At 44.9% G+C, this 27,569-nt stretch overlaps 5 protein-coding genes across 7 annotated transcripts; 4 read left to right on the top strand and 1 right to left on the bottom strand.

The window, feature by feature from the left end:
• Positions 1-1,682: 1,682 nt before the first annotated feature.
• LOC6498838 (tyrocidine synthase 3) lies at positions 1,683-8,926 on the top strand. The gene is made up of 7 exons (XM_001955800.4): positions 1,683-1,979; positions 5,771-6,900; positions 6,956-7,123; positions 7,189-7,960; positions 8,019-8,109; positions 8,177-8,352; positions 8,413-8,926. Exons 2-7 carry the CDS (start codon positions 5,787-5,789, stop codon positions 8,735-8,737), a joined length of 2,646 nt encoding a protein of 881 aa, XP_001955836.1. The 5' UTR covers positions 1,683-1,979; positions 5,771-5,786; the 3' UTR covers positions 8,738-8,926.
• An 863-nt stretch (positions 8,927-9,789) lies between these two features.
• LOC6501714 (negative elongation factor A) lies at positions 9,790-14,866 on the bottom strand. Its single transcript, XM_001955799.4, has 7 exons — positions 14,417-14,866; positions 13,694-13,948; positions 12,228-13,631; positions 10,987-12,168; positions 10,478-10,867; positions 10,257-10,412; positions 9,790-10,200 (listed from the first exon to the last, which is right to left on the bottom strand). The coding sequence occupies exons 1-7, from the start codon at positions 14,624-14,626 to the stop codon at positions 10,069-10,071; spliced, it is 3,729 nt and encodes a 1,242-aa protein (XP_001955835.3). The 5' UTR covers positions 14,627-14,866; the 3' UTR covers positions 9,790-10,068.
• A 130-nt stretch (positions 14,867-14,996) lies between these two features.
• Positions 14,997-16,349, top strand: LOC6498839 (protein-L-isoaspartate(D-aspartate) O-methyltransferase). Its single transcript, XM_001955798.4, has 4 exons — positions 14,997-15,167; positions 15,228-15,364; positions 15,616-16,020; positions 16,082-16,349. Exons 1-4 carry the CDS (start codon positions 15,113-15,115, stop codon positions 16,163-16,165), a joined length of 681 nt encoding a protein of 226 aa, XP_001955834.1. The 5' UTR covers positions 14,997-15,112; the 3' UTR covers positions 16,166-16,349.
• Positions 16,350-16,467: 118 nt separating this feature from the next.
• On the top strand, positions 16,468-19,034 carry LOC6498840 (transcription initiation factor TFIID subunit 6). The gene is made up of 4 exons (XM_001955797.4): positions 16,468-16,907; positions 16,982-17,837; positions 17,896-18,059; positions 18,122-19,034. The coding sequence occupies exons 2-4, from the start codon at positions 17,097-17,099 to the stop codon at positions 18,879-18,881; spliced, it is 1,665 nt and encodes a 554-aa protein (XP_001955833.2). The 5' UTR covers positions 16,468-16,907; positions 16,982-17,096; the 3' UTR covers positions 18,882-19,034.
• A 69-nt stretch (positions 19,035-19,103) lies between these two features.
• LOC6498841 lies at positions 19,104-26,349 on the top strand. 3 transcript variants are annotated; one of them, XM_044714721.1, is made up of 14 exons: positions 19,104-19,287; positions 19,682-19,943; positions 20,006-20,316; positions 20,381-20,588; positions 21,057-21,128; positions 21,672-21,993; positions 22,059-23,268; positions 23,327-23,686; positions 23,743-24,200; positions 24,266-24,364; positions 24,428-24,738; positions 24,796-25,078; positions 25,139-25,303; positions 25,366-26,349. In XM_044714721.1, exons 3-14 carry the CDS (start codon positions 20,064-20,066, stop codon positions 25,570-25,572), a joined length of 3,948 nt encoding a protein of 1,315 aa, XP_044570656.1. In that variant the 5' UTR covers positions 19,104-19,287; positions 19,682-19,943; positions 20,006-20,063; the 3' UTR covers positions 25,573-26,349. The 3 variants fall into 3 exon arrangements, with proteins under 3 accessions (XP_044570656.1, XP_014765752.1, XP_014765751.1); XM_014910266.3 differs by lacking the exon at positions 19,682-19,943; XM_014910265.3 differs by lacking the exons at positions 19,682-19,943; positions 21,057-21,128.
• The last annotated feature ends 1,220 nt before the right edge of the window (positions 26,350-27,569 follow it).

The raw sequence follows: 27,569 nt of genomic DNA, 5'->3' as shown, positions 1-27,569 counted from the left end.
CTTTTTATGGAGCGATTAAAATGTGTAGGAAAATCAGTCATTTTTATGGTCAATCAATAGCGAATGCAACAAGCGCTGAATTTGTTAAAATGCCGACAATTATTTTTATTATATGGCAACCTCTAAAGTAATAATGCACTTAATATTTCAGTTCCACATACTGAGATAAATGCGGCATTAAAAGTATATTAAAATAAATATTACATGAAATATTATCATAGTTGCCGATTATACATAAATTAGTAGCAACTGTTGACTAAGTTCGAAGTAGTACTTAGATCCATTAATTTGAATCCATAACTATACGGCTTGCACGTCCAAACTAGTTGTCATATTCTCTTTTATTAAGATCCAATTCAATTAAAAGTGAGCATGTTGATTTAGTTGTGAATGCAAATAAAACCACATTTTGCGATAATGATGCCAATAAGTCACCTATTCATCAAAACCAAATTATAGCCCGCATCGCAATTGCAAATTCTTTGGCGGAACACCCATGATTTTCTTATTAGAAGTCAATTAATTAAATCAATTTATAAAATACTATTTATTTATCTATTTATTTGAAAACATTAGAATGTTCGGCAAAAGAGCTATAGCCTTGAATACTAGGCAGTATTTATGAAACTTTGAAATGTTTGAGTTGATTGACAAGCAGCTAGTTTTTATTAAGTAATAATTGATTTTAAAATCAGGGGACAGGCGCCTCCTCGCCTTAGTTCAGCTGCAAATTTTCACACTGACTCTATAATGGGAAGTGCTCTCGTACAACATGACGGATGGAATATGTTAGCGGTAAAGCGATCCCCTCTCACATATGGATTGTACTGACAACTACAGCATCGGTCTACAAATTGCATTCAATTCAATCCTCGAAACACATTTGAAATTCAATTCGTAATTGCATTACGATTCTACTTTCGCACGATGGGAAATATTCGAAGACAATTGCAGAGTAAATGCCATAAATAGCAATTAATCTTGGCCAGTCATAAATTCGACTATTTTGCAATAAACTAAAAACAAAATCCAATAAACTTGTACTTACAACACAAACCCAAATAGCCTTCACAGTCAAGTTCAAATGCTGTAAGTTTGCCGATTTTATAGCAACCGAGGCTTTGGAAGGACAAATTACTTAGTTTTGCCAGCGTTCTGGGGCATTATAGTTTAATTCGAAACTTTCATTCAACTGTGCGTCATACCAGGGATTTCCAAAGCCAAGAAAAAACAAACATTCAAGTGTGTTTTGCCTAGCAATTAGCGGGCTAGGGGACCGCCAGGAATTTCATTTCATTTTATTTCATTTCCTACGTCACAAAACAGGGCGACCTGCTGCTAAATATGGCTACCAAGCTACACTGATACAAATTCTTATCAACATCCATACACGCAGCATGTACATATGTGAGCTATGAGCTACGAGCGGTAATTGCAGCGGCTTTAAGAGCAGGAACTGGTTTTTTTTTTTCTGTCATTTTGGGTTCTATTGCCCGTACCGTCGGTGCCTCTGCTGTTGCCGCTGCTGCTTCTGTGGTTTTGCTTTGGCGAGCGCCATTCTTCATCGGGGGACGACGTCGACGCAGTGCTGCGACTGAGCGACTGCGCGACTGCGACTGAGCCGCCGGCAGAGGCTGGAGCTGATCCATCGGATCGGATATAAAAGTTAGTCGGGTGCTGGGATTCTGATTAGTCTGCGAGCGCCGTTAACAAGTACATGGCACGTTAAGTTCTAAGTGCTCAGTAGTGCGTTGCAAGTTTTTTTTGGGCAAAAAAAAAAAAAAAAGTGAAACGCAAGTGAAGTGACCATTAAAAAAAATAATTTAAAAAAATTGGTAAACTCACTGAAAGACAAATAATAAGAAAATTGAAAGAAACGTGCTCAGTGTTAGGCGCCCGAAAAAATAGAAAATTTGAAAAAGAAACCGATTCTGTTCAAATAATCAAGTGACAGCTTACAGCTTATATAATTACCAACGGTACGTATGCGTGATAGCCAAGAATATTTGAATAAAAACCCGCCAAATTAGCTTTTCCAAAAATGAATATGCAAATTGACTTGACATGCATGTTGAGCAGGTGTTAACAGAATAATTCGCAAATCAAGTTGCTTAAGTTATTACAGAATTACATCATTTCCGACAGCTAATTACAAACAAAATCATTAGATGAGACAATTAAGAATTACAATTTTCAACAAAAAAATTAATAACATAGAAAATGCAATTAGTTATTGCTAAATAATGGCTTTAACAAAATTGTTTTCACTTCGCTTCAGTCGCCATAAAAACCAATTTGGGGCTAAGGTTTCTTCGGATCGAAAAACCGCAAAGAACATATTTTATGCAAAAATTCAGTGTTGAAATTTGCAATTTCATTGAACTCGAATCTCAAACCAGAATCAGTATCGACGGCTGATTAAAAAGGCATTTTTAAAAACGGTAAAGAATGAGCGCAGTTTTAAAAACCAGTTCAATGCACAAATCGAAGCAGCCAAGGAAGTAACCGGAAAGCTTATTAAAATAAGGAAACTGCACCCGAAAGTTGATTGGGTGCAATCGGAGATCTTTGCCCGTTTAAGGTGTGGCAGGGTCATAAAAGTTTAATTCAATTATCACTGCACTAAAACGGTCAAAGTCCTATTTTGACAATTGCATTCTGTTGTTTTATTGGGGTTAGCACCTTGTTAGCTCTCTTGGCTAAATGAATCTGTAGAGTTACTAGCATAAGTACCATACAATTGACATTTAATTTGTTTTGGAGCGCTTAACTAATTGCTTTCAATACATATTGGAATGGCCATTATGGTTGTGATGGATTTATAATTGCAATTGAGTCATTGGCCAGAGCGATCGGCTATTAATTATGTTAAGTATGTGCTAAATGTGTGTCGCATATCTATTACAAGCAGTCGGACTGCATAATTTGCATTTGCCAGCTCAGAATGAGCTCTTTAATGAGCTTGCGAAACGATTCCCGCATTGACGTAAGGTGCTCCATGCAGAGATCGCTGTTTGTGTGTTCTTGTGTGGTTTTTACTGCTCTTACTGACTTGTCATCCAATTGACTCACAATCGGAAATTCTGAGGGCTCCGCGAGGAAAACAACATTGCCGGTGGAAAAAAAAAACCCAAAACACATACACAACCAGATCACACTCACTTTGGGGACGACCCCAAAACCCATGCAGAATCCGCATCAGCAGCTTAAATTAGACGCTTTTTACTCAATTAAGCAAATCAGTCACGGCACAACAAAACAGAGCATAACTGATAATAAAAAAAAATATGCAAAAAATAAACAGCAACAATAAGATGGATTTTGATTTTGATTTGTCAGCCACCCACGACAGATCGACAGTCAGCTCGCCGCTCGGCGGTCAGCAAATTAATTAGCCACACACTTTGAAATTTCCAGCAACGGAAACGTTTTCAACGACACGAGATACTAGATACTAGATACTAGACTCTATATACAATAGATACAAGATACACCGGCGACCTTAGGCAATGTTGTTGATCTGGCAAGTGCAGCCTGCAACCATACTGGCTAACAAAAGTCATTCAACCCGACAAAAGGTAGTTAATAATTATGTAAATTACAAATTACATGGCACGGTGATAATTATGGAACGATTTTCCAAAAGCCTCACCACAGCTCACAGAAAACAATCTAACACAAGTGGAACCTTGAACGGAAAATTAGTACCAGTATGCAGTGTGCAGTTCTAAGCCAGGTCTTAAATGCTTTTCAATCGAGTTAGTGCCGGTGCTGGTGCTGCTGCTGCTACTGCTGCTGCAGGCGCTTTGAAGTTAAGGTGGCTAACCGTTTTATGTGAGTTAGATTTATATTGAATTTTTTTTATATTCGTTGATTTAATGGCAAACGGGGGCTATAATAACATTAAATCAAAACACTTGGATTTCACCTCATCAACAGAAGCAGCGAAGGTGAACAGAAGTCGCTGGATAAATCGATGATGTGAAATGCTAAGAACTCGATGCGGCGGCTCAAGAATGCGCTACAAGGCACAACAATAGTACGGGTATGGAGCAGATTGCTAGCACATTGTATGCAGATACAAATAAACGTATGCTGGCAATGGGACACTCAAATATATAATCAGCAAACATAGCAGAAGTTGTATGTATGCAAGTGAACAAACTAATTGGACTCACACGGCGCATACGTAATGGGCTTGGGCGCTTGGGAAATGTTCTCTGCCTAGCCTTGAATTCGTTACGTATACGCCCCGTTGTATGCCGTTGTAAATTGCTCCGGCTGCCAAAAAATGTATGCCAAGTGAGTACAGCAAGTCAGCTAGAGCCAGAGAACCAGAACCAGAAGTCAGTTACTGGCCACTTACAATAAAGACCAGGCCAATAGACAAAAAATTCAGCTATGATATTGCGCAAGTGAAGAAAAAACTTGTTTGGAGCTTAGCACGATGGGGTAGAGCTTACAACTCACTACCTGGACGGAGGCACTCACTTCCACGTTTATATGTAGGTGTACTTGCAAAGGCCCAGAAGATGAGGCGGAACCAAATAAATAATTCATTTCGGCCACGAAGCTTCCTGGCCGTGTGGCGCCGCCTTTCCTGCTTCCTTAGTCGGAGCGGAGCTCTTTAATGAGCTGCCCGATCCAATTTTAAAATGAAATCATAGAGATTAACATTACCTAAGGCCAGGGGTACGAGTGATTGCCGTTCTTGAGCCTCTAGACGGCTGTCTGTCTTCATGTTTTGGATTAAATCGTTTGACATTGGCAGATAGAGCCAAGCAGATACGGATTCGGAGATACAGACTCGGACACCAGAAGTTGGCGGCGCAATGACATTTTACCCGCCACTAGCGCGGTTTTATGACACGCCAATGGAATTAAACGAACATGAACATAAGGTTGAGTTAGCAGCTTGAAGACCTCCAGCCATCTTGGTCTTGTTACCAACGATTTAAGTCCGTCTCTTGTTGGCCAACGCCCGTCAAATGGGCCAGGCAATTGAATTATTTAATGCAATTAACACGCCGCATTACGAGCGGTTGTTTTGGCATCCATCCAAGTACTGGACTTGGATCCGAATGCTAATCCAATACCCAATTTCGATGGCCATCGAACAGGGAGATGGTAATCTCGATCTACAGTCAAATCATATTAATTTATGGTTCCATGTTTGGTAGTTATGTTTCAGGCTCATAACTCATAGGATCTGATCCCCAAAGACCGGAACATGTCCGAGAATATGTCTCGTAAATGATCACATAAATTAATCTGGTTGCAATTAGTAGCGTCTAGCAGGTGTCTATGCTAATGAATTATATAATAATCTGCCCCGATGTGGATTTTAGCCTTTTATTAAAAACGAGTAATAAAACCTACTGTGACTTGGCTTAATCAATCGGTTGTGAGAGGAAAGCTGATGGCTTGATAGACTTGTCATAATTATTTGTGGGTCGCACAGAAATGATTGAGTATTTCTACATAAGAACCAATACATATTATTCATTAGGAAATTGTAATAAAATATTCATTGATAAAATGTGATATTCACTTTCAAAAATAACTGCATCATATGACTCTTATTCTATTGTTAGCTCTTAAGTTTATGCCTTAGTTAAGAGTTCAATTATAATGCAACCAGACATCGTATAAATAAACATTTTTGAAGGGGCTTAATTACTACTGGTTCTGCATTAGTAGATATTACCTAACTAACCCCAAGAATGATGCAATGACTGGAAAGGTCTAACCTCTAGTTCCATCTGTACAGGTAACACAGCTTCGAGATGGGTTCCCTGCCACAGTTGTCGATTGTCAAGGGTCTGCAGCAGGACTTTGCTCCCCGGGCTCTGCACCGCATCTTCGAAGAGCAGCAGCTGCGACACGCCGACAAGGTGGCCCTCATTTATCAACCGGACGGATATGGACACGGACACTCGATGGCGCCCAGCCAGAGCAGCTACCGCCAGATGAACGAGCAGGCCAATCGGGCCGCACGCCTCCTGGTGGCCGAGACCCATGGACGCTTCTTGCAGCCCAACAGCGACGGGGACTTCATAGTAGCAGTTTGCATGCAGCCTTCGGAGAAATTGGTTACCACCCTGCTGGCAATTTGGAAGGCCGGAGGCGCCTATCTGCCCATCGATCCCAGTTTCCCGGCCAATCGCATCCATCACATTCTGCTCGAGGCGAAGCCCACTCTGGTTGTGCGCGACGATGACATCGATGCTGGAAGATTCCAGGGCACTCCCACACTCTCCGCCATGGAACTGTACGCCAAGTCCCTGCAGCTGGGTGGCTCCAATTTGCTTTCGGAGGAGATGCTTCGCGGGGGTAACGACCACATTGCCATCGTTCTGTATACTTCCGGAAGCACTGGCGTTCCCAAGGGTGTCCGACTTCCGCATGAAAGTATTCTGAATCGCCTCCAATGGCAATGGGCCACCTTTCCGTATACCGTCAATGAAACGGTCAGTGTTTTCAAGACGGCCCTCACCTTCGTGGACTCCATTGCCGAGCTCTGGGGTCCACTGATGTGTGGTCTGGCCATTCTGGTGGTTCCCAAGGCCGTGACCAAGGATCCCCAACGCCTGGTGGCCTTGCTGGAGCGCTACAAGATCCGACGTCTGGTGTTGGTGCCCACACTGCTGCGATCATTGTTGATGTACCTGAAGATGGAGGGCGGCGGAGCTGCCCAGAAACTACTCTACAATCTCCAGATCTGGGTCTGTTCCGGAGAACCTCTATCTGTGGCTCTGGCCAGCAGCTTCTTCGACTACTTTGACGAGGGCGTTCATCGGCTCTACAATTTCTACGGCTCCACCGAGGTCATGGGCGATGTAACCTACTTTGCCTGCGAGAGCAAGAAGCAGCTGAGTCTCTACGATAATGTACCCATAGGTGGGATCTACAAAGCTTTCCTATGAAGGTTTTATTCATTTTTTTTTATCGCCAGGTATTCCCGTGTCCAACACTGTTGTTTATCTGCTGGACTCCGACTACCGCCCCGTGAAGAACGGAGAAATAGGTGAGATCTTTGCTTCTGGTTTGAATTTGGCTGCTGGCTACGTAAATGGCAGAGATCCTGAGCGTTTCCTGGAGAACCCACTGGCCGTGGAAAAGAGTAAGTATTACTTCTATTCTTTTAAGAATTCATTAAAAATCTCATTGAACCTTGATCCCCACCAGAATACGCTCGTCTCTACCGTACTGGTGACTATGGTTCGCTCAAAAACGGTAGCATCATGTACGAGGGACGTACCGATTCCCAGGTTAAGATCCGTGGCCATCGGGTTGATCTCTCCGAGGTGGAGAAGAATGTGGCCGAATTGCCGCTGGTGGAGAAGGCCATTGTGCTGTGCTACCATGCCGGCCACGGAGACCAGGCCATTCTGGCCTTTGTCAAGCTACGCGACGATGCCCCCATGGTCACCGAGATGCAGTTGGAGGCTCGGCTCAAGGACAAGCTGGCCGATTATATGACGCCGCAGGTGATAATCCTGGAGCATGTGCCGTTGCTGGTGAACGGAAAGGTGGATCGTCAGGCACTGCTCAAGTCCTACGAGACAGCCAACAACAACGAGGGTGACTCCAGCATCGTCCTGGACTTCGACTACTCCCAAGTGCCCGAGGAGCTGAAGCTGACGGCGCGGGATCTCTTTGAGACCGTGGGCGGAGTGATCGGACGATCCACGCGCGCCACTCTAGCGCCGCAGAGCAACTTCTATGAACTGGGAGGCAATTCCCTGAACTCCATATTCACGGTGACGTTGCTGCGCGAAAAGGGCTACAACATCGGCATATCCGAGTTCATTGCAGCCAAGAACCTGGGCGAGATTATTGAGAAGATGGCGGCCAATCATGATGCAGTGCAGCTGGAAGAAGAGTCTCTGAACGCTTGTCCGCACTTGAAAATGGAGGCAGTGCCTCTTCGTCTAGAGCACCGCCAAGAAGTCATCGAGTAAGTAGCTTCTCTCTATCATTTTAAATGAAAACTATATTATTTATTTCTCCAATAGCATTATTGTGGCCAGTTTCTATAACAAGGCAGATCTGGAACAGTGGCTGAAACCTGGTGTTTTGCGAAACGATTACAGCGATATCCTGAACGTGAGTTTAGTGATAAGTTGTCCTGCCCACCATTGCTAATCTATAACATCTCGTTATTCTCCTGCAGGACATCTGGAACGTACTTGTGGAGCGGGACCTCAGCTTTGTGATCTACGATCGCAACACGGATCGAATTATCGGCACGGCATTAAACTTCGATGCTCGCAATGAACCCGAAGTGGACATCAAGTCGAAGCTGCTCATCGTATTTGAATTCCTCGAATTCTGCGAGGGTCCCATCCGGTGAGTCTGACCTAAGTTCCATAAAGGACAACCAACTAACGTTCCATTTCCAATCATCAGAGACAACTATCTGCCCAAGGGCTTGAACCAGATTCTGCACTCGTTCATGATGGGCACCGCCGAGAAACTGAATCCCCGGGAGAACATCGCCTGCATGCATTTCATGGAGCACGAGGTGCTGCGGGTGGCACGTGAGAAGCAGTTCGCCGGGATCTTCACCACCAACACCAGCCCCCTGACACAGCAGCTGGCCGATGTCTATCACTACAAGACGCTCCTCAACTTCCAGGTGAACGAGTACGTGCACTCTGATGGCACCAGGCCGTTCGGTGATGCGCCGGACGAGCAGCGCGCCATTGTCCACTGGAAGGAGGTGGGCAAGTAGTCACAAGTAGCCACTACCCGAAATGCCCGTCATTCAGATCTGCAGCGAATTTAGCCCACACCACGTATTATATTTAACTAGCTTAGTGTAAGCACTAGTATTAGCCCTAGGCAATAGAGTAAACCTTGTGTTGACTAGTTGTAAGCATTCGAATTCACAAAAATTAAACAAACATCGATCGAATAATAATAATTTTGTTTCAATAACCACCAATCCATGGGCAAATTAATTAAAAGCGCCGATTATTTGGTCTAATATAAATACAAGTTTATTTGGATATTCAAAGAGACAAATATTTTTTTAAGTCAATTACAATTAAAAGTTTCTGTGGGGGGGAAACCGAAAATATAAACCATTCGAATTCTCGAATATCACGGTAGGACATTAAATCAATCAGTTGGAGGTTGGAGATTGGATACAATGGATTAATTGGTGACATGACCATAACACACTATTTTGAAAAAAACACCCATAAAAGCGAACAACGATTTTAACATTAAAGCCATAAATATATATGCTATGTTTATTGTTTGCCTATTACACTGTTCAAAATGTAAGTTAATATTTATTGTGGTTGCTCTGTTGCTGCGCCTCATTGATATATAGATATACATATATATATATGTAAATATTTCTTTCGTATAACTATATATACTCTTGGGATTCCGGTAGTTCGAATAACGAGCGCCAGCCAGCCACTCTAAATTGTATTCTGCTTGGAAAGTTAATTACACACTTTTACTCGACAATAATTACATAATGCTAAAAATATATATTTATATAGGTATGCAGATTTAAGGTGCATGAGTGTGCCCCACCGAACGTTCACTTCTCTGGCCCATCTGACTTTTCCAACAGATCTCCGGTGAAGCGTTCAGTTAGCGTTGAACATGGATTTGTGTTTGTATTTTGTTTTTTTAATGAATGTGTGGTCGATTGTGTTGTTTGTTTGTTATGCCATTTGTGTTTCGGTTTCTGTTTCTGTGTGAACGGGGCATGTTTGCTAAATATTTTAAGCACTAGCTTGACTACGTACTAAACAACTGTACAGCTAATTTACCTTAATTATTTTATAGTTTCATTATTTCCAGCTTTTCTTAGATCGCTGTGCTGAGGCCAGGAAAAGGAGGAGAGGGGGCTTTCATTTTGGGGTCATTTTAGTGTTAGTAATTAGTAGCCTAATTGGGGGCGGCGACATAGCTGCCCGTGCAGAACGAAGAACGGATGACAAATCAAAATCTATAAACCGGATATACGCATGTTCAGCTTCAGCCTGGCTGTTAGTGCTATAATCACTTGGTGCTGCGAACAATGCGTATGACCCTCGTGGACTAGGAGGCGGCACTCTGGTCCTGCAACCTGTAGTTCTGGAATGTCTTCCATTCACCGGTGTTGTAGTCCAACCGGATGTGCGACTCCACCAGGCACAACGCCGTATTGCCGTCATCCTGTTGCACTTTTTCCTAAAAAACCAAATACATAATTAATAATTATAATTTATCTTTTAATAAAACCTTACCTCTGTTTCGCCCAATTTGATGACCAGAACGTTTTCACTGTTCGGACGAGGATTCTCGCGCAAACCCGCCATAAAACCAAGAATAAGAGCTTTGTCCGGACGGGAGACGCGGTTCGCTTTACGGAACATTTCATGCGCCTTATGCACGTGCTCGTTCTACAAAAAACAAGGAAGTTATAAAATTAAGGCATACTTACAACAAAAAATCTTTTATTTCTTACCGATAGTGACAGTCCACGCCGCTGAGGTGCCTGCTGCGTGGCTTGCTGCTGTGGAGCCTGCACTTGAACCTGAACAGTGCGGGCGATTCCTGGCTGGCCTTGACCTCCGCTCGTCGTGGAGGTGACCACACGCTGCTGCAGGGTCGATGCCGGCTTGTGTTGGACCAGCTGAATCTGTTGCTGCTGCTGGCGCGGCTGCTGTTGTGACGCCGGCGCCGCTGGGCTCGATTGGGTAATAATCGTGCGCTGCGTGCTGCCCGGCGCCGCCTGCACCTGCACCAGCTGCGGCTGCTGGCCCGGCCGCTGTATGAGCGTCAGGCCCTGCGGCAGCGTAGTCAATCCTCCGCCAACGCTGGTCATTACCGGCCGAATGATGGTCTGCTGTGGGGACTGAAAAGAAACCGATTAATTTTTTTTAAGCCAACCAATTATGATTCAATTTCCATTGAGAGTGATTAAATAAAAGACTGCATTACCAATTATACGCCACACTTCGTCGTTAAACTTACATTTCCAATGACATTGGTGGGCTGCTGTTGCTGCACGATGACATGCTGGCGGCCCAGAGAACTGGTTGGTATCAGAGTGGGCAGGATCTGCTTGGCAGGTTGGCCCGCCTGCTGCTGCGCTTGCTGCAATTGCGCACCCGTCGATGGCGTCGTCTTTACCAGGCTTGGCGGACCAGCCGCCGTGGTGGTCACAAGCGTAGTGCCCGCCCCGAGTCCCTGCAGGTTGCCAACGTTGCTAATCGGTATTTGCTGGTACATATCACCGCCAATGTTGCGCAGAATAACACCCTTTTGCGTGAGTATGATGGTTTTGTTTTTGCCAGATGTCGGGGATACATTAACCACTCCACCGGCTCCCACAGCACCGCTTGGCTGCATGATGACTTGGGACAGCTTCGGTTGCTGCGTCGCCGTCGTATTGGCCACAATAGTGTGTTGGGGATGGGGCTGGTGTTGCTGGAGTTGCGCCTGCAGGTGCTGCTGTTGGGCCGCCTGAGATGCCGGCTGAATGGTGACCGGCCGGTTGGGCAGCTGCACGTTCTGTATATTTAACGTGTTCTGTCCTGGAACACCCACAGCCGCCGAGGTGGCCACCAAAGGAGGAGGATTTGAGGATACCACGGTGGCAGTCTGCTGTTGCTGCGCTTGACGCAATGGTGTCATTACCACACCCGACGTTCCCGATGTCTTGAGCAGAATCTTGGTAGGAGCCTGCCCATTTCCACCGGCTGTAGTTGCCTGATAAAGCGTAGTAGTCTGCGGCAAGGGACGCGTATGTGTAAACGACGTCAGAGTCGGCAGCATCGGCTGCTGCTGCTGCACCTGAGGTTGGGCCTGTTGCGGCGTTGCCAGAATATACTGTGTCTGTTGTTGCTGCTGCTGCTGCTGTTGCGGCAGCTGGTGAGTCTGCTGCGGTGTTTGCTGCTGGATGGTCTGCTGTACTAGTTGTGGCGGCTGTTGTTGTGGCTGCTGTTGCTGCTGCTGGGATGTTGCGGCACCGCTCGAAGTTCCTGCCTGCTGCTGTGCACGCTTTGCGGGCTGAATAATCGTCTGCGATATAATTACCGGACCACTGTTGGTGGCCGTTTTCAGTTGGCTGAGCGGCATCGTCTTGATAGCCTGCGATGGTATTGTAGTAGTTGTACTTCCGACGGTGCTGCTGCTTGGAGTAGCGAGGGACTTCTGCAAAAAATGAAAAAATTATAAATATAAACCACCTGCTCTGTTCTGGCATAACTTACCACTCGCTGAGCGCTGGGAGATGATGCCAGTATGACTGGCGTGGAGCTGTTTATAAGAAGCGGCGGCTGAGACTGCTGAACCTGCACCTGTTGCTGCTGTGGCGCCGCCTGAGCCTGGCTGCTGCTTGCTCCCGAGCCAGATGCAGCCGCCGCAGCCTTCGCCTTGGCCGACGTTATCTTCACGGAGATGTTATTGGGCAGATGGGCCAGCGGATTGGCCGCTTGGCGGAGTTGTTGCGGGGTGAGGATGGTGGTAGTGGTGCCAGTACTCGTCGATGGTGCACTGCCAGTTGCCCGTAGTAATGGTTTAATATCCAACTTCTCCATTTTGATGGTCGTGTTGCCCACGGTAGTAGTGGTTGCACTGGTAGTTCCGGCACTGGTGGTGGCACCATTGTTTTGGCGCTTTTGCGGGGAAGTGCGGATGACCAACTGCGGGGTTCGCTGCGCAGATACCGGCTGCTGCTGCTGAATAATCACTCGCTGGGGTGTCGACGGGGTGGCCTCTATTTTTTCCAGCTTAATGGTGGCCGGTACTATAATCTCTTCGCTCTTGATTTCAATTTCTTGCTTGATTCGTTTTGGTGTGTGGTTGAAGCTGTTGTTGTTGTTATTATTGTTGTTAACCTTTGCAACTGATTTTGGAGTTCGCGGTGTTTTCAATTTAGCCTCGGCATTGGGTTTTCCAGGTTGGTTATCTGCCACTGTAGTAGCCTGGGCGAATTCTAAAGTAGCCGTGGCATACTCCGGCGTTTCCGTGTCGCATTCCATGGCCGTTTTGCTCGCCAGCTCCTCATCCAGTTGCTCTTCCACGCTGCCCGAACTCTGGTTAAGCGTCTGGGGCTCCGTTTTGATCTCGAAACTGTTGTTGGCCGACGTAGGAGTAACTGGTGTTTCACCTCCGCTGGCGGTCGCAGCATCAGTGGGCGAACTGTCACCAGTGGTGTTCGCTGCTGCTGTGGCTGCTGCAGCTGCGGCTGCCGCTGCCTGCTGTTGTTTCTGCTCCTGCTTCTTCTGTTGCTCCTCCAGCTGTTGCTCGCGCTTGCGCTTCTTAGCCGCGGCATAGCCCAGGGGTTGTTCCGTGAACTCGATGAGCTTTATGCCACCGTCCTTGCGGCCGGCAGGTGTACGACTGAGATTGGGCCGCTGGGCGGCATTGCCCGGTGTGGTGGCCGAGCGAAAACCACCTGTCGTGGGCATGCGCGATGGAATTCCTTTCAGCGGCGTTGTGTCGGTCATCTTGCGGGGCATACCACGGGATCGCAAGGGAATCGTCGGCGCCGAAGCCTTCTTCAGAGAGGACTGCGCATCGGCGGACTTGTGCAGTAATTCAGTGCGCAGCTGGGCGCTCTTAGGTTTACGCTTCAGCGTGAAATGCTTGACGGGAGCCGGTTGCTGGCCCACCTGTAATATTTGAGATAATTATTGGTTTTTAAGGTTAACTAGATAGTAGGGGATTAACATACCACTGAGATCAACGCATTCTTATTCAAGTATTGGCACTCCAAGGGCAGCATGCCCAGGTCCGAGTGTTTGGTGACCAGCTTGCGCAAATCATTGACCATGTCTGTGAATATGGGACGTGTGTCCTCGTAGTCGGAGATCTCTGTGTTCAGCGAACTGGTGGCCGGGAAGGTCTTCATAGTCTCAGCCAGCATAGAGACCCACAGCTCCGAGTCCATACCGGCCACTTCGATAACCTCTTCCAGCTCTGCCTTCCACTGCAATGGGTTTAAATTTTTTATAAAATCTTTATTAAAAATCTAATTTATAAATTAGAGAGTAACTGATAGATATGTGGCATCCAAAGGGTTAACAATTAACAACAAATACACGAATCCCAACCACCCACACACCCACACTCGGGAGAGAGCGAAGGCTGAAAAAGAGAGAAATGTGTACACAAAAGTGGAAGTGGCGGGAAACGTCGCTAATATTTATTTTCATCGCTCGGATGAAACAACAACCGATTGTCACACATAAAAATGATAAAGCGCCTTGGACACGGTGGAAACAATTGGTTTTTAACACGTTTCATGAATTTTCAAACATTTCATGCGCCTTCTATTTCACCAGTGAGTGAGCGCAGCAAGTGTACGCATGTGTGTACGCGTATATGTGTGGGCTGGTGTACTTTTTTCCGTGCCCCTGCCCGTACACGCCAAACACCAAAAAGACCTACTACATACCTCTTCCACCAGACGGCGCGGAATGTGTAGGAAGCTGAGCAGAAGCTTCAGCTTCACCTGCGTCTGAAGGTCGGGGAAGCATTCCTTTATGTTGCGCAGCACCTCCTTGTTCAGTTGCGAGCAGATGGAGCCGTTTATCCACGAGTCGTTCGAGGTGCCCAGTTTATTATGCAGCCACAGTGATGTGTCGCTGTCCCTTACGTTCGCCATTTTTGTCGCACACGCCTCTTTGCACGCCACACGCCACAGCAAGCACAGCTATTAGCGACAATCGGTGACCGCCCACTTTCACGGCACGATCTAGTTGCCTTTTTGCACTTTTCAGGCACGCGAAACGTCAACAAAACACACGAAAAATCCTCGAAAAATTTTAATAGGAGGAAACGCACACACATCAAAAACTAGAGGTGGTGCTGGCGAAACATCGATGGAATTTTCGATTCATCGATAAATTGTAATTAGCCATTGGTATTTTTAGTATTATTGGATTTTTTTGTTTGGTATTTTTTCTGGCAGCTCCGTCCCAGGGTTGCCGAAAAATTTTCATCGAATAAAAAAAAAATAAGAGAAAACAGAACAGAACTTCAACAATATTTTTTTCACCCCTGGTTCGAACAAAAACAATTCAAGACGTTTGGAAAAAAGGTTTTTGTTCTGGGAGTTCTTCAGCTGGGCCTGTTTTTGCGATCCTTCAGCATGGCATGGCGCTCTGTAGGAACGAGCAACCAGGATCTCATCAGGCAACTGAAGGGTGCGCTTGACCCTTTGGCAAGGTAGCTTGAAAAATATTAACAGCCTTGAATCTCTGCAGAGAACGGCGTAATTGCAAGCGAGGCAGTGGCCGATGCCATGGCAGCGACGGACCGCAAGCATTATTCTCCTCGGAACCCCTATATGGATGCTCCCCAGCCTATTGGCGGAGGTGTCACCATCAGTGCTCCCCACATGGTAACCAGGCTTCGGGGGCTAAGGGGCCATTTTCAAATTTTTTTTTCAAACGATCCTTTTGTTTTTTAAACAATTTACATAATTGTTTATAAAAATTGTTGTTTATCTTTACTTATCCCCAAACAGCATTTTCTTACCTAATGGGGAATATTTTATAATTAGTTATAGTTTCTGTTAAAAAAGTAACAAGTCCAGAACACATGTTTCATTTATTTTTGTATCCACACTAAAATATCCACACTTTTGTTCAGCATGCTTTTGCGTTGGAATATCTACGCGATCACCTTAAGCCCGGTGCCCACGTCCTGGACGTTGGCTCTGGATCGGGATACCTAACAGCTTGCTTCTACCGCTACATCAAGGCGAAGGGAACGAATCCGGATACTCGAATTGTGGGTATAGAACACCAGGCTGATTTGGTGAACATGAGCAAGGCCAATCTGAACGCTGACGATCGCGAGATTCTCAACTCCGGCCATTTTGAGATTGTACAGGGTGACGGGCGCAAGGGATACCCCAGTAGGGCCCCCTACAATGCCATTCACGTGGGCGCAGCTGCTCCGGACACCCCCACTGAGCTGATCAACCAGCTGGCTAACGGCGGCCGTCTCATTGTGCCCGTGGGTCCCGACGGTGGGTCACAGTACATGCAACAGGTGAGTATCTCGAAATTAACTTAAATGAGCTTTAAAAATGACTGAAAACTTTACTACAAAGTACGACAAGGACTCTAATGGCAAGGTACAGATGACCCGACTCATGGGCGTGATGTACGTGCCCCTAACGGATCTCCGGTCCTGACTGCAGCTGATTATCAAGGCGCTGGTTGTGGTGCTCCTGATCGGTTGGGTCTTTAATAGATATTGGGCCCATTACCGCGATTAATATTTAATAACTTAGTAGTATTAATAACTAAATACCCACAAAATTATTGTGCTTCATATCGCATTGAGTTTAATTAAAATTACTTCCTGAACATCCACTATTAAGTTGTTGCACTTCTACTGGTGTGGTTGTTCGGGTTTCTACCCCATTCGTACTAGGCCACTTTCTCAATTTCATTTGACATTAATGTCAAAGTCAAAATCAAAGTCATTTGGTTTGTGGAAATCCTATGGGGGCAGTATTCAAAAGGAGCTCGACGAGAGTGGATCTCCAGCGCATTAAAAATAATATAAAAATTTCGTTTAAGAAAAACGCGAATCTCGACAAAAAAAAAAAACATTTTAAATTGTTAATTGTAATTGTGAATTAAATTGGGAACATTCGGAGATTTATTTGGGAATTATGTCGCGAAACTTCTATATTCATTTCTCTAAATTGGTTATAATGCACTTTAAATTGGTACTTGCCCGCGAACTAATTGCACCAGATTTCTTTTCTGTTAAAGTTTACAAAGGAAGAGAATTGAACGTTTCCCAAAAAACAAAATGGATTTTTCGCGGAGGTTGACAATTTTGCGGTTAAAGCTGACGCGATCGAATGAAAATCATAGATCACTATTTTGGATTGGATGCTGCCCACCCCTTTTTTCGATTCTACGGTAAGTTAAGGCATGCTGCGCCCCAAAACTGACAAATAGGAAAATTAATTCCAACTTTTTAAAAACTCCGCCAGAAATTTAAATCGATTTCTGTATTCGATTGATGGAAGCAATATTTGGTTATCGACTATCGCATGACGTCCATCCCTAGCTCTCTGGCAGTTACATATTTAAAAAACATCAACTGAAATGAACACGTCTGATGATGAAGTTCCAGCAATTGATGAAAACTTCCGCAAGAAACTGTTGTCACGGAAATCCATGGACGCCATTTGCACGGCCAGCACGGGACAGAAGTTGGACGACAAAGTGGCCAAGTGGCTGTCTCTTAAAGTTAAAGAGAAATTGGAAAACTTGTTGAATGAAGCGGGAAAGCTTGCACGGCGCAGCCGTGATTCAAAAATTAAAGTATCCCACCTCCAATATGCTGTCCGAATAGATGAAAACCTGCCTGCCAATATTTTATTTCAACTTGTGCCCGTGGGCAGGAATATGCCAATGCCTAAGAAGTCTAAGCCGGGCACGCGAGGAAATCCATTACCGGCTGTGGAAGCTATTCCTCCGAATAACAGCCGTGCAATCTCCTCTGTGGATCAGCCTGCGCAGATTACTCCTTCTATAGCCGGCTGGCTATATAAAGAGCAGGTGCTCCTTAAGCCCTATCAACGCTATCCATTGACAAGGGAACAGCAGTGCTTCTACGAGATGATCACAGAGAACAGCGTGGGCCTTTCGGAATCCCGCCGACACCGGGCACTCCACACCATGTCCTTGGACCCATCGGTGGAGGTGCTCCTGCCCAGGCTGAGCAGGTTCATCGCAGATTCCACCGCTGTCAATATAGTTCAGAGAAACATGCCCATGCTCCTCTATACGATGCGAATGGTGCGGGCTCTTCTTGGGAATTCGCGTATTAGTTTATACAAATACGTAAGCCGAAGCACATCAGCTTGTATGAATTTCTGAAAAACATACTTTTTATTTACAGCTCCACTTGATCCTTCCGGCTGTTCTCTCCTGTCTGTTGGCCAAAGAGCTCAGTCGCGGATCGGAGGAACATTGGGCTCTAAGGGAGTACTCCGGCAATATTATGGCCGAGATCGTACGCCACTTCAAGTCGACTGATAGCAGTATCCTTTCTAGAGTTGTTTCGTGAGTAGAAGCATTCTTGTATCTTAACTAAGCAGGAGCTAATCTTATCCTTCTTCTAACAGTATCTACAAGCAGGCGCTTACCATGAAACCACTAACCACGGTGTTTGGAGCAGTGATTGGTTTTGGTAAGATGGGTAACTATGCAGTGCGTGCTTGCATTGTGCCTCAGATAGCCTACTTGGCAGAACGCATTGAGCCCCACTTGGCGACCAGCGCCGACAACGCCAGTTCGAAGCTGGACAAGCAGGCCTCCAAGTATATCCGACATCGCTTGGTGAAGGTATGCACGCCAGTGCTGAAGAACTTACGCAGTGCCCCTGATGTGGCAGAGGAATACGTAGCTGCTTACGGTTCCCTGGGAGAGTCGTTGTGCCATGCCGTTATTGTGGCGCGAATTAAGGATATGACTGCTAAAGCCACAAAATCCGAGGGAGGAGCCAAGGTGGCCAAGTCTAAGTCTTCACATTCTCATAAAAATTCAAAAGGCAACGCTGGGAAGCGTAATGGTATTCGTCGAACGCAAAATTCCATACCACCGGCACCGCGTCCTCGGCCTATTCCCATAAAGGCAATGAATGGAACGTTCCCGCCGAGGGTCTTGTGCTTTCCAAATGGTCACAAGCAGTTACTTACGTACAAACAAATACCACAGTTTAGAAACGGTTTGGTTCCACAAGCGATTCATCCAATACCGGTTACCAACGGAATAGACCTAAATCAAAACAAGATGACTATTTTGCAGCCCATCAAAGACCGGTACGCGGTCATACCTATTGGGTGTCATAATGGCAGAAATCCATTAAACTACCCCGTAAAATAACGATTTAAGCGAGAATAAAATTACTTTCTCACGGTAAAAAGTCCTAGTTAACTAGTCAAGGTAAATTAATAAGTAGAAGGTAATTTAAGTACAGAATAAGGTAAATACATTAAAGGTAAATCGAACAAATAAACTAGAATAAGTTTTTAAAAATAGCGCCTTTTATTTCAACCGGAAATGGTATTTTTTGCTGTGTGCACAACGCCAAACAGACGTCTCAACCGTTCACCTGGCATTCTGGTATATTTTCGAAGGCCAGACACGGTCTCACCGACGAATGTGTATGTTTTTTTTTGGCCTCTTCAATAAATTAAAAAACGGAAAAGCTGAGCTTCTGTGATCTCTGTATTCGCATTTAGGATGTTCGGACTGTACACAGCCACAGCAATTTGATACAGGAAGCAAGGTAAAAGGCAGTTGTAACTCAAAACTAGAAACCGACAACGACAACACAGAACGCCTTGTGCGCAGTATAGTTCTGCATCTGTATTGGTGTGCGTCTCGCTTCTGTCCGTGTGTCTGTGTCTGTGCGGCAATTAAACAATATGAAGTGATGGATATGGGGGAGGAGGGTGGCGCAATGTTGGCCTACTGGTGGGGTGGAGGTACCCCCCAGTACAGTGTCTACTGTTGGGCGTGGATTTTAGTTGGTCTCATTAAAGCAAGCGAAGCGCGAAATTGGGTTCAAGTTGTGGTAGGTGGCAGTTGCCAGTTGGTGTTTGCCACTTTTTTTTTTTTTTCTTTCTTCCCAGGTGCCTCAACGGCAGGTGTAACTCAATATCGCTTCGTGTTTTTTCCAGCCAGTCTGCCAAACTCGCTTCGACCCTCCGGGGCTTTAGTCCATCAGCCAATTCGGATTTCGTGCGTAGAGTTGAAAAATCAAATTCAATAAACATTTGTTTACATCTGGACTGGCCTGGACTGGCCTGGACTGGCTTCTGTATCCGACTGGAATTCAAAAAATCTCACCATTACACATGCGCGAGTGTATTTTCAATTAGATCATTAATTTTAATATTGCGCGCGCTTGTGCGATTTCAATTAGTTTGTTTTGGTCAGCCAGTGAGTGGATCCCACAATCGTTCTTTGTGATACTCTTTTAACAAAATATTCCTTTATTTCAGCTTATTCAGTTCCAATTAGAGATGGATGCCATACTAGGGTGAACCAAGGTGAACCACCATGCCTATGACTCTGCCAGCCGCCACCACTGCGGGCGCCACTGCCACTACTGCTGCAACGCCTGCCGCTGCCACACTCTCCATAGCAACTGGCGCCCAGATGTTGCGTCCCCAGACCCTGGCCGGGCCCGAGCGGGAGCCCATCGAGTTCAACATCAATCTGGTGGGTGCCCCGCCCGAAGTCGAGCAGCTAGTGGAGCAGATCAAAAGCGTGGCTGAGCAATTCCTTTACCACTGGAAGAGTTTCCCCATCGGTGAGTAAGAGACGGCTGTCGAGTGCTTTCAAATAACTAATCATTCTCAATTCGCAATCCGCAGCTCTGCCACAGCCCCTGGCCGCCAGCGGCCTGAATCTGACGGCCAGCAACGCGACGAACAGCGTGAGCAGCCGCAAGACCCGGCCCATCAATTTGCGGGACCTGTTCATAGCTCCGCCGTTCGACGAGCTGGATGCTGTGGCCTCCGATGGGAGCGGAGAGCCCCGCCGTCTGACGAGCGCCCAACTGAAGACGCTGCGGGAAACTGGGTGAGTCTGTGGTCAGGGTGGACCGAGAGCTGCTCGTTCTGATGATGGATGAATGGTGATTGATGGATGGATGAATGGATGGAGCGACATGCAATTGCTAGCCTAACTATAAAAAATAAAAAAATATGCTATTGTTTAAAGTGCAGCGAGCAGTTAACACTTTGCTGACTAACTGCGCTTGTGCCACATCCCCTCAGACCCGAAACTTTTGAGTTCCTTTGGCCATTATTGTCTATCATTCCTCGACACTTTGCACACCTGCAAACGCAACGATCAAATTATGGCATGCTCCAAATCTCTAATCAAATCTAAAATCAAGGGCCAGCTATTTGTTTAAACTTTAAACTTTCAACTAAACGCATGCCACCACACTACTACTGTCTTTTTTAATTTCTGTAATCATCATATCTGACAATGAAACATGAAACGGTGTAAACAACAATTTGTATGTGAAATATTTCTGTAAAGCTTGCAAAAGGATAAATATGGAAAGCCGAAGAAATTAACTTTGGAACAATTGGAAACAATACGTAAAAATGGGTAAATAAACAACTTAAAACATTCAAACCAATGGCGATCAACGAGAGTTGAGGCAACTACTACTACTGCCAATGCATTGATGCTGTTTAGTCGGTGTTCTTCTGTTTTTGTACATACATTATCTTCATTTACTGAATATTGTTAATTGTTTTTATGCGTTAAGTCATTGTCTAAAGTTGCTCTTCAAAATTTGCATGTCCGTTAAATTGAAGCGAAAGTTCAAAGGCGAAAGTGCATGAAAAATATATATAAAAAATACTCATTAAATGATTAACAAACTCTGTTATTTTTCTTTGAAAACTAGATCTATGGGTTATGATTTTGACAAATTCTGATAGATTCTAAGAGACCTCAAATCGATCACACTCACATAATATCACTTGCAATCTTGAATCAGGCAACCCATTATTATGAATCTGGTACACGCTTGTGCATGCCGACAATTTTCCATTTAATCTAGTTCATTTATGTGTTTTATGTTGCCTCGATCCTTTCCCAAATCATTAAATGTGCCAGCTAACCTTTCGTCCTGATCCTTCGCAGCGAATTCGATGTGCCCAGCCTGCATTTTCCGGGCCAGGTGCACAAGTGGCGTCTGTCGCAGTTGCTGCAGAAGGGCAAGTTACGCGCCCATGACTCCTTCCTCAGCGACCTGGCATTGGCAGCCCGTTTTGTGGTGGTCACTGCCCGGGCTCGAATCTTTTCCCACTTCTTCTCCATCGTCCATGCCGTGCATGGACTGCTGGGAGCGTTCACCAAACTGGCGGATATGTTTATTGGCGTTCCGGCTCTGTTGGCTCATAATCTGGACTACAAGATCAAGGAAGAGCGCTGCCGGTTCCTCATCGCCGAGTTGGTTTGTCGGGTAAATAGCTATTGGTTGTTCTTCAATTTTATTTTCTATTATTTTAATTTTTAATTGGATTTCAGCCCGAGTTCGAAGACTGCTTGGATGGCCTCTGCTCCTATGTCCGGAAAATGCTGCGACGCGCCACGATGGAGAAATTCGACTTCAACAGCTGTGATGTGAGCCAGCCAGTGCCATATCTGTTTCTCACTCCAAAGGGCCAGGAGATCGATCTGCGGCTCTTCTGCCGCGACATTATGCGCAAGGCCCTCCCCATTCTGATCGGCATCTTGGAGAGGGAGACGCGAGGCTGGTTCCTACACTTTCGGGAACGTTTGATTGCCGAATTGCGGGCCAAGAAGCTAAACGACAAGGAGATCGAGGAGGAGGTGAACGAGGCGGTGATGCGAGAGTATCTGCAGCGGGTCTACAGCTCTATCATAACCAATGCCAAGCTGGCGGAGCTGGGCGCTGGAGTTCCCGAACTGCTTGTGCAGCAGGCTCAGTCGGTAGTGATCATGTACAAGGCTGTGGACAAGGTGCAGCAGGATGTGAAGCGAACGCGCGAGGACCACCAGAAGTGCCTGGCCAATGACCACTCTGTTCTATCGCGTGTCTCTCCCTGGCTGCGTTCCAAGCTGCGGCGTGCCGAGGAGTCTAGGATGTACAAGTGCGCCTGGTCGGCCCACGAGGAGGCCCTGAAGATGTGTGCCCAGCACAACTTACACCAAACTGCCTACTTCCTATCTCGAGATCTTGCCTTCATGAAGGAGCGCGAGCCCGTTCTGTTGAAAGAGCTGAAGAATGCTAAGACACCGACGCGTAGTTTCCAGTGGGCGTGTCGCATCTGGTCGCCGCAGTCATGGATAATTCGCCGCAATTTCCAGGGCCAGTCCGACGTTATTCCGACTGTTATCAGCCAACAGGCTACCAGCATTGTCACCCCGCGCTCCGATCCCAGCCAGCCAGTGTTTCTGGTTGAAAAGGAGGTCATCCGGACCACCAGCACACGCTGGCCTTTCTGGCGCCTTCTAAACATGGTCCAGCGCATCTGGTGCTGGTCCTGGAACATGATGTATCTTCTCGGAATTCTTGTGCCCTGGTGTAGTCCCCTGGGACTGAGAGCCCTCTGTTGCGTTAAGCCCTTTATGCCGGACCTCGAGCTCTCACAGATCAATGGTACGCTATTTCCGCGAAAGACCAGCATCACCCAAACAATGGCCTCGCGCCTAATCGAGCTCTGGCGGCACATATCAAAGTCGCGCACACATTTCGAAACGGAACCAGACACGGGTAGGTTTTACTCTATTACTTATTTTATGAATTTTATATTTATATATTTTACATGCAGGATTTATTGGCAAAGGATTGACTCGCAACCTAAATCGAACTTGGAACTACTTTGTAAAAGGATTCCTGGGAACTGTTGTCATACTGTTCGCTTTTCCGCTAATCTGTCTGGCCACCAGTTTCCTGAGCATTGGCTTGGCTGTCACAGCTCCGCTGTGGATTCCGGTGTTTGTTCTCCTGCTGCACATTTATATGATACTCATTTACGACCTGGATGCTCCGGATAACACAAAGAATCGCTACTGCATTCTGTTAGAGGCTCTAATTTGGAATCTTCTTATTCAAGGCTTGCTGCAGCCACTAGCTGCGGTTCTGGTGGCCACATTGATATGTCCACTGGCGGCCGGAGTCGTCTTTATAGGTAAAGTTCTTGTTTCCAACATTTTCGATTTTAATTAACTTTTAACTCTTCGATAGTTGGAGTTCTACGTTATTCCCTCCGCCTGGTATGGGACTCACTTACTTACCATCTCTTCATCAAAAAATGTGGACGGATACCGGCCTCGGATAGCATTGCAGTGAAGCGGATCGCTGGACCAGGACTAGCTCTAGACTACTACTTTATAATTCGACCAGAGCAGGCTTTGGCAGCACTAGAGGCTAAAATGGAACTGGACGAGCTGCAGGCCTACCAACATGCTACCGAGCGTGTAGTTCTTCAGCCTCAACAGGACTTTCTGCAGTTTGTCGAAGCCTGCTTTGGGCCCTTCTCGGCGCAGATCAGCAAAACTGGACCCTACTTGTCACTGGACCGCGAGGCGCAGGATCTGATGAGCACACTGCACGAGAAGCTGGAGAAGCGGCGAAGGGAGCTGCAGACGGCCTTGACCTCTCAGGTTAAGTCACGAATCAAGTTAAATACCAAAGAATTGAAGGTATGTGTTGATAATGAAGTTTTTTCTATAAAAGTAATAATAAAAATGGGTTATTTGCATTCAAGATTGCTATACAACTGGCCGCCCATATTTTAGAGAAATATTATCCGTCTCATGTCATCGGCAGACTGTCGATAAGCGAAGAAGAATTTTGGGATAATAAGGTAATGAAAATTCATTGCCCAGAAATTGTAGAATCTAGATTTAATAAGAATCTTATTTTTCAGGGTCTCACGGTGAACGACTGGCCGGGATTGGCTGGTCTCTTGTACACCGACATATTTAGTTTAGATTTTCTAACGCCACTGACTGAACACGATACACACTTTAAACTCGAACCACATGCCTCGCTGGATCTGATGAGATATACCGAAATGGTTAAGAACGCCACCGATGTGATAGGCTCCAAGGGCCTGGACCTCTTGGGGAATGTGTATGCGCCACGTGGTAATGTCCAGGTCCATCTGCCGTTCCTGGAGGTGACCGCTTTCAATCCTCGTTCCCGCATAACGCTCACTTTCCGCAAACCGGAGAAAAGGTAAGTTCTCTACTTGATAATTTCTTTATATCCGTTTTAAACTTTCTTGGGTTTTAGGGACATGTCTGTGGGCCTGACCACGCCAAGGGTGCGAGCCCATCGCGCCCAACAAGTGCCGAAGGCGCCACAGGATGCTCAGAAGCCTTGGCGGCCATGGAAGCAACAGTGCAGTGAAAAGAGTGTTACCGAGAAACTGCTCATACCGCTGCCAGTGCCACATCCCGTGCACATAGCCATTGCCATTTACAATCGCGACACTGAACAACCCATTCCCCTAGACTCTGAACTGGTATGGGAGATTCTCAAGTCTATTGAGGACTGTCAAGGCGGAGATGCAATGGTAAGACATCATTTAGTACTAACTTTAAATGTTTTCTAAAACGTGTGGCTTTTGAAAAAGGCTGTCCAGGCTGTGTCGCGTTATCGAGGAGCAGTAATCGAGTCCAGCAATGATTCCCTGGCCAGCAGCAGTAGCATTGGCAGTACTCGGGAGTCTGGTTCCGGCTCTGTGTCAGGATCGGCTTTAGGAAACGGCACAGAAACATTGCCATGCGGCAATCGGGAGGTAAGAAATGGTTTTAGCAACTTTTTAAAAAGTTTATTAACTTAGTTTTCTTAACTGAACAGGTTTGCACTCAGGTGAAAGTGGACGCTGAGCCGGCGACAAACTCCTCCGGCTTCCATTGGACTCTAAGCAATTGGGGTGCTGCGCAAACATCACGTCGTCGCACCAACTCCAACGTGCGCGTGGACCTTGCCAGCCCCGAGGATATATCCCTCGACACGGATAGTTCGCGTGCTGTCTTTAATAACGCCTATGGCACAACTGTCTAAAAGGCTCTCAGTGGTTCGGGCACACAATTATGTATCGTATTAACCTATATACACATGTAGATTTATGCGTGGCTGCTCGCTTTTAACAAAAAGGAAATGCATAATCCTATTTTATCAAATCAAATCTCGAATATCCTGTGTTAGAAGATCGTTAGGAGAATTGATTCAATTTATATAAAACAGAAAATGTTAAAAAGAAAGCTGCCTAGCGTTGCACATTTGCCAGTGAAATGATTGCCTCACCGTTTTAATTGCAACCAAAAGAAACAATCTAATCTTAGTTTTGAAGGAAATCTAAAACGCAGCCGCGCTAGTTAAAGTGTAATATGAACAAATTTATCCATCTAACTATATTTATACGCGATATACAAATATGATTCGTTAGAATACACAAATCGAAATGCAACAATCTTCAATCTAGTCGCAAATTTTCTGCAGCAATCCAATTCGATTTCTTGTGCAGCTGATAAGTTAATTAAAAAAAAATGGCAGCTCCATGACAATTATCATTTGTGCTGACTCTACTTTGGTTACCATTTAAATGACTAAAACAAGAAATTTATTCTAGAGTATACTATTAAATGCCATGAGATTTTTCTTTGTACCTAACCAATACAAAATCATTTATGTTGAACACATTAAGAGCAACAAGTTTGTATTATAAATATGCCACGAATTGTAATATGTGCAGTTAAACAAATATTGTTAATTAATTACTAATTTATTTATAAAAAAAAACTCAAAACACTCTGAATATAAAGTTTTATCAACTTCAAACGTTTTCTTCCAAATACTAAATGCAAAATAATAATATAGTGAAATAAAAAAAGCAAAAAACGATATAAAGAACAGAATTAAACAAAGGCAGCATAAAGAATTTTACAAGGAATAAATAGGTCAAAGGATAAAACATTTTTACATTTATACATATATGGATATATAGAGATCATATAATCATAAATTATAACTGTTGACGCCACTGACGTTTGTATCTGCCATTTTCCAAATCTATTGAGCTATTAAGCCGCATATTCCATCCCCAGTTCAATTTCCCTCCAAGCATTTCACATACAGATTATAATTTGAACTGCCTTAAAATCAAAGAGTATTATTTTCTCAACAATCCACGCACTGCTATATTAACATTTCGGATTTTTATATTACTTTGGCAGCTTCCAGTGTTATATTTAGGCCGTTTGTTTGATTTTGAACAAGGTATTATTGATTTTAAAAATTTTAAATGCAAACACCATTAATGGAATGAATCTTTACATACAAATATACAAACATTTATATAAATATGTAGTTATACAATTTAAACAAAAGCAGAAAATGATAAATCTCGAGAAAACGCATTGAACAATTTTAAGTAAAATGTTTTCTTAATATTACATAAAAAAAAGATGTAACAATAAATTATGAATGAATGAAGTGCTCGGGCAACTTTTGAAATAAAGTACACTCGCTAGCATTTTCAAAAGCGATTTGTTGAGATTTGGTCCAACTGGCATTATTTCTAAAGTTGCTTGCGCACTTGTAGCGTAATATGTAATAATAAAAATGTTGGCTAAAAATAAAAAAAACTAGGTGTTTCTTGTCGGATTTTAGGGCATATTAAAAAAGAATCGATCCACAAATCGTTTGAGGTATTCCGCTCAAGAATCGGATGGTTATTGGGGAAGTTATAGCCTTCGCAGTGGGCCATATATTCGCCCCATTGCATTTTTCAACATTTGGAAGGGGATCCCCCAGGAAATGTGACAAAAAATCAAAAAAATATTTTGTTATTAGATTTTGATGCAGATTGATGGAGAATCGATTTACAAATCGTTTAAGGTATTCCGCTCAAGAATCCGATGGTTATTGTGGAAGATATAGCCTTCGCAGTTGGCCATATATTCGTCCCCACGCATTTTTCAACATTTGGAAGGAGATCCCCCAGGAAAAATTACAAAATATCTAACAAATATTTCGAGCCTAGATTTTGATGCAGATTG

The sequence above is a fragment of the Drosophila ananassae genome, chromosome 2L (genome assembly GCF_017639315.1).
Source record: "Drosophila ananassae strain 14024-0371.13 chromosome 2L, ASM1763931v2, whole genome shotgun sequence".
Taxonomy (NCBI): domain Eukaryota; kingdom Metazoa; phylum Arthropoda; class Insecta; order Diptera; family Drosophilidae; genus Drosophila; species Drosophila ananassae.
The sequence above is the reverse complement of the archived record's forward strand: the minus strand, read 5'-3'. Positions and strand labels throughout refer to the sequence as shown.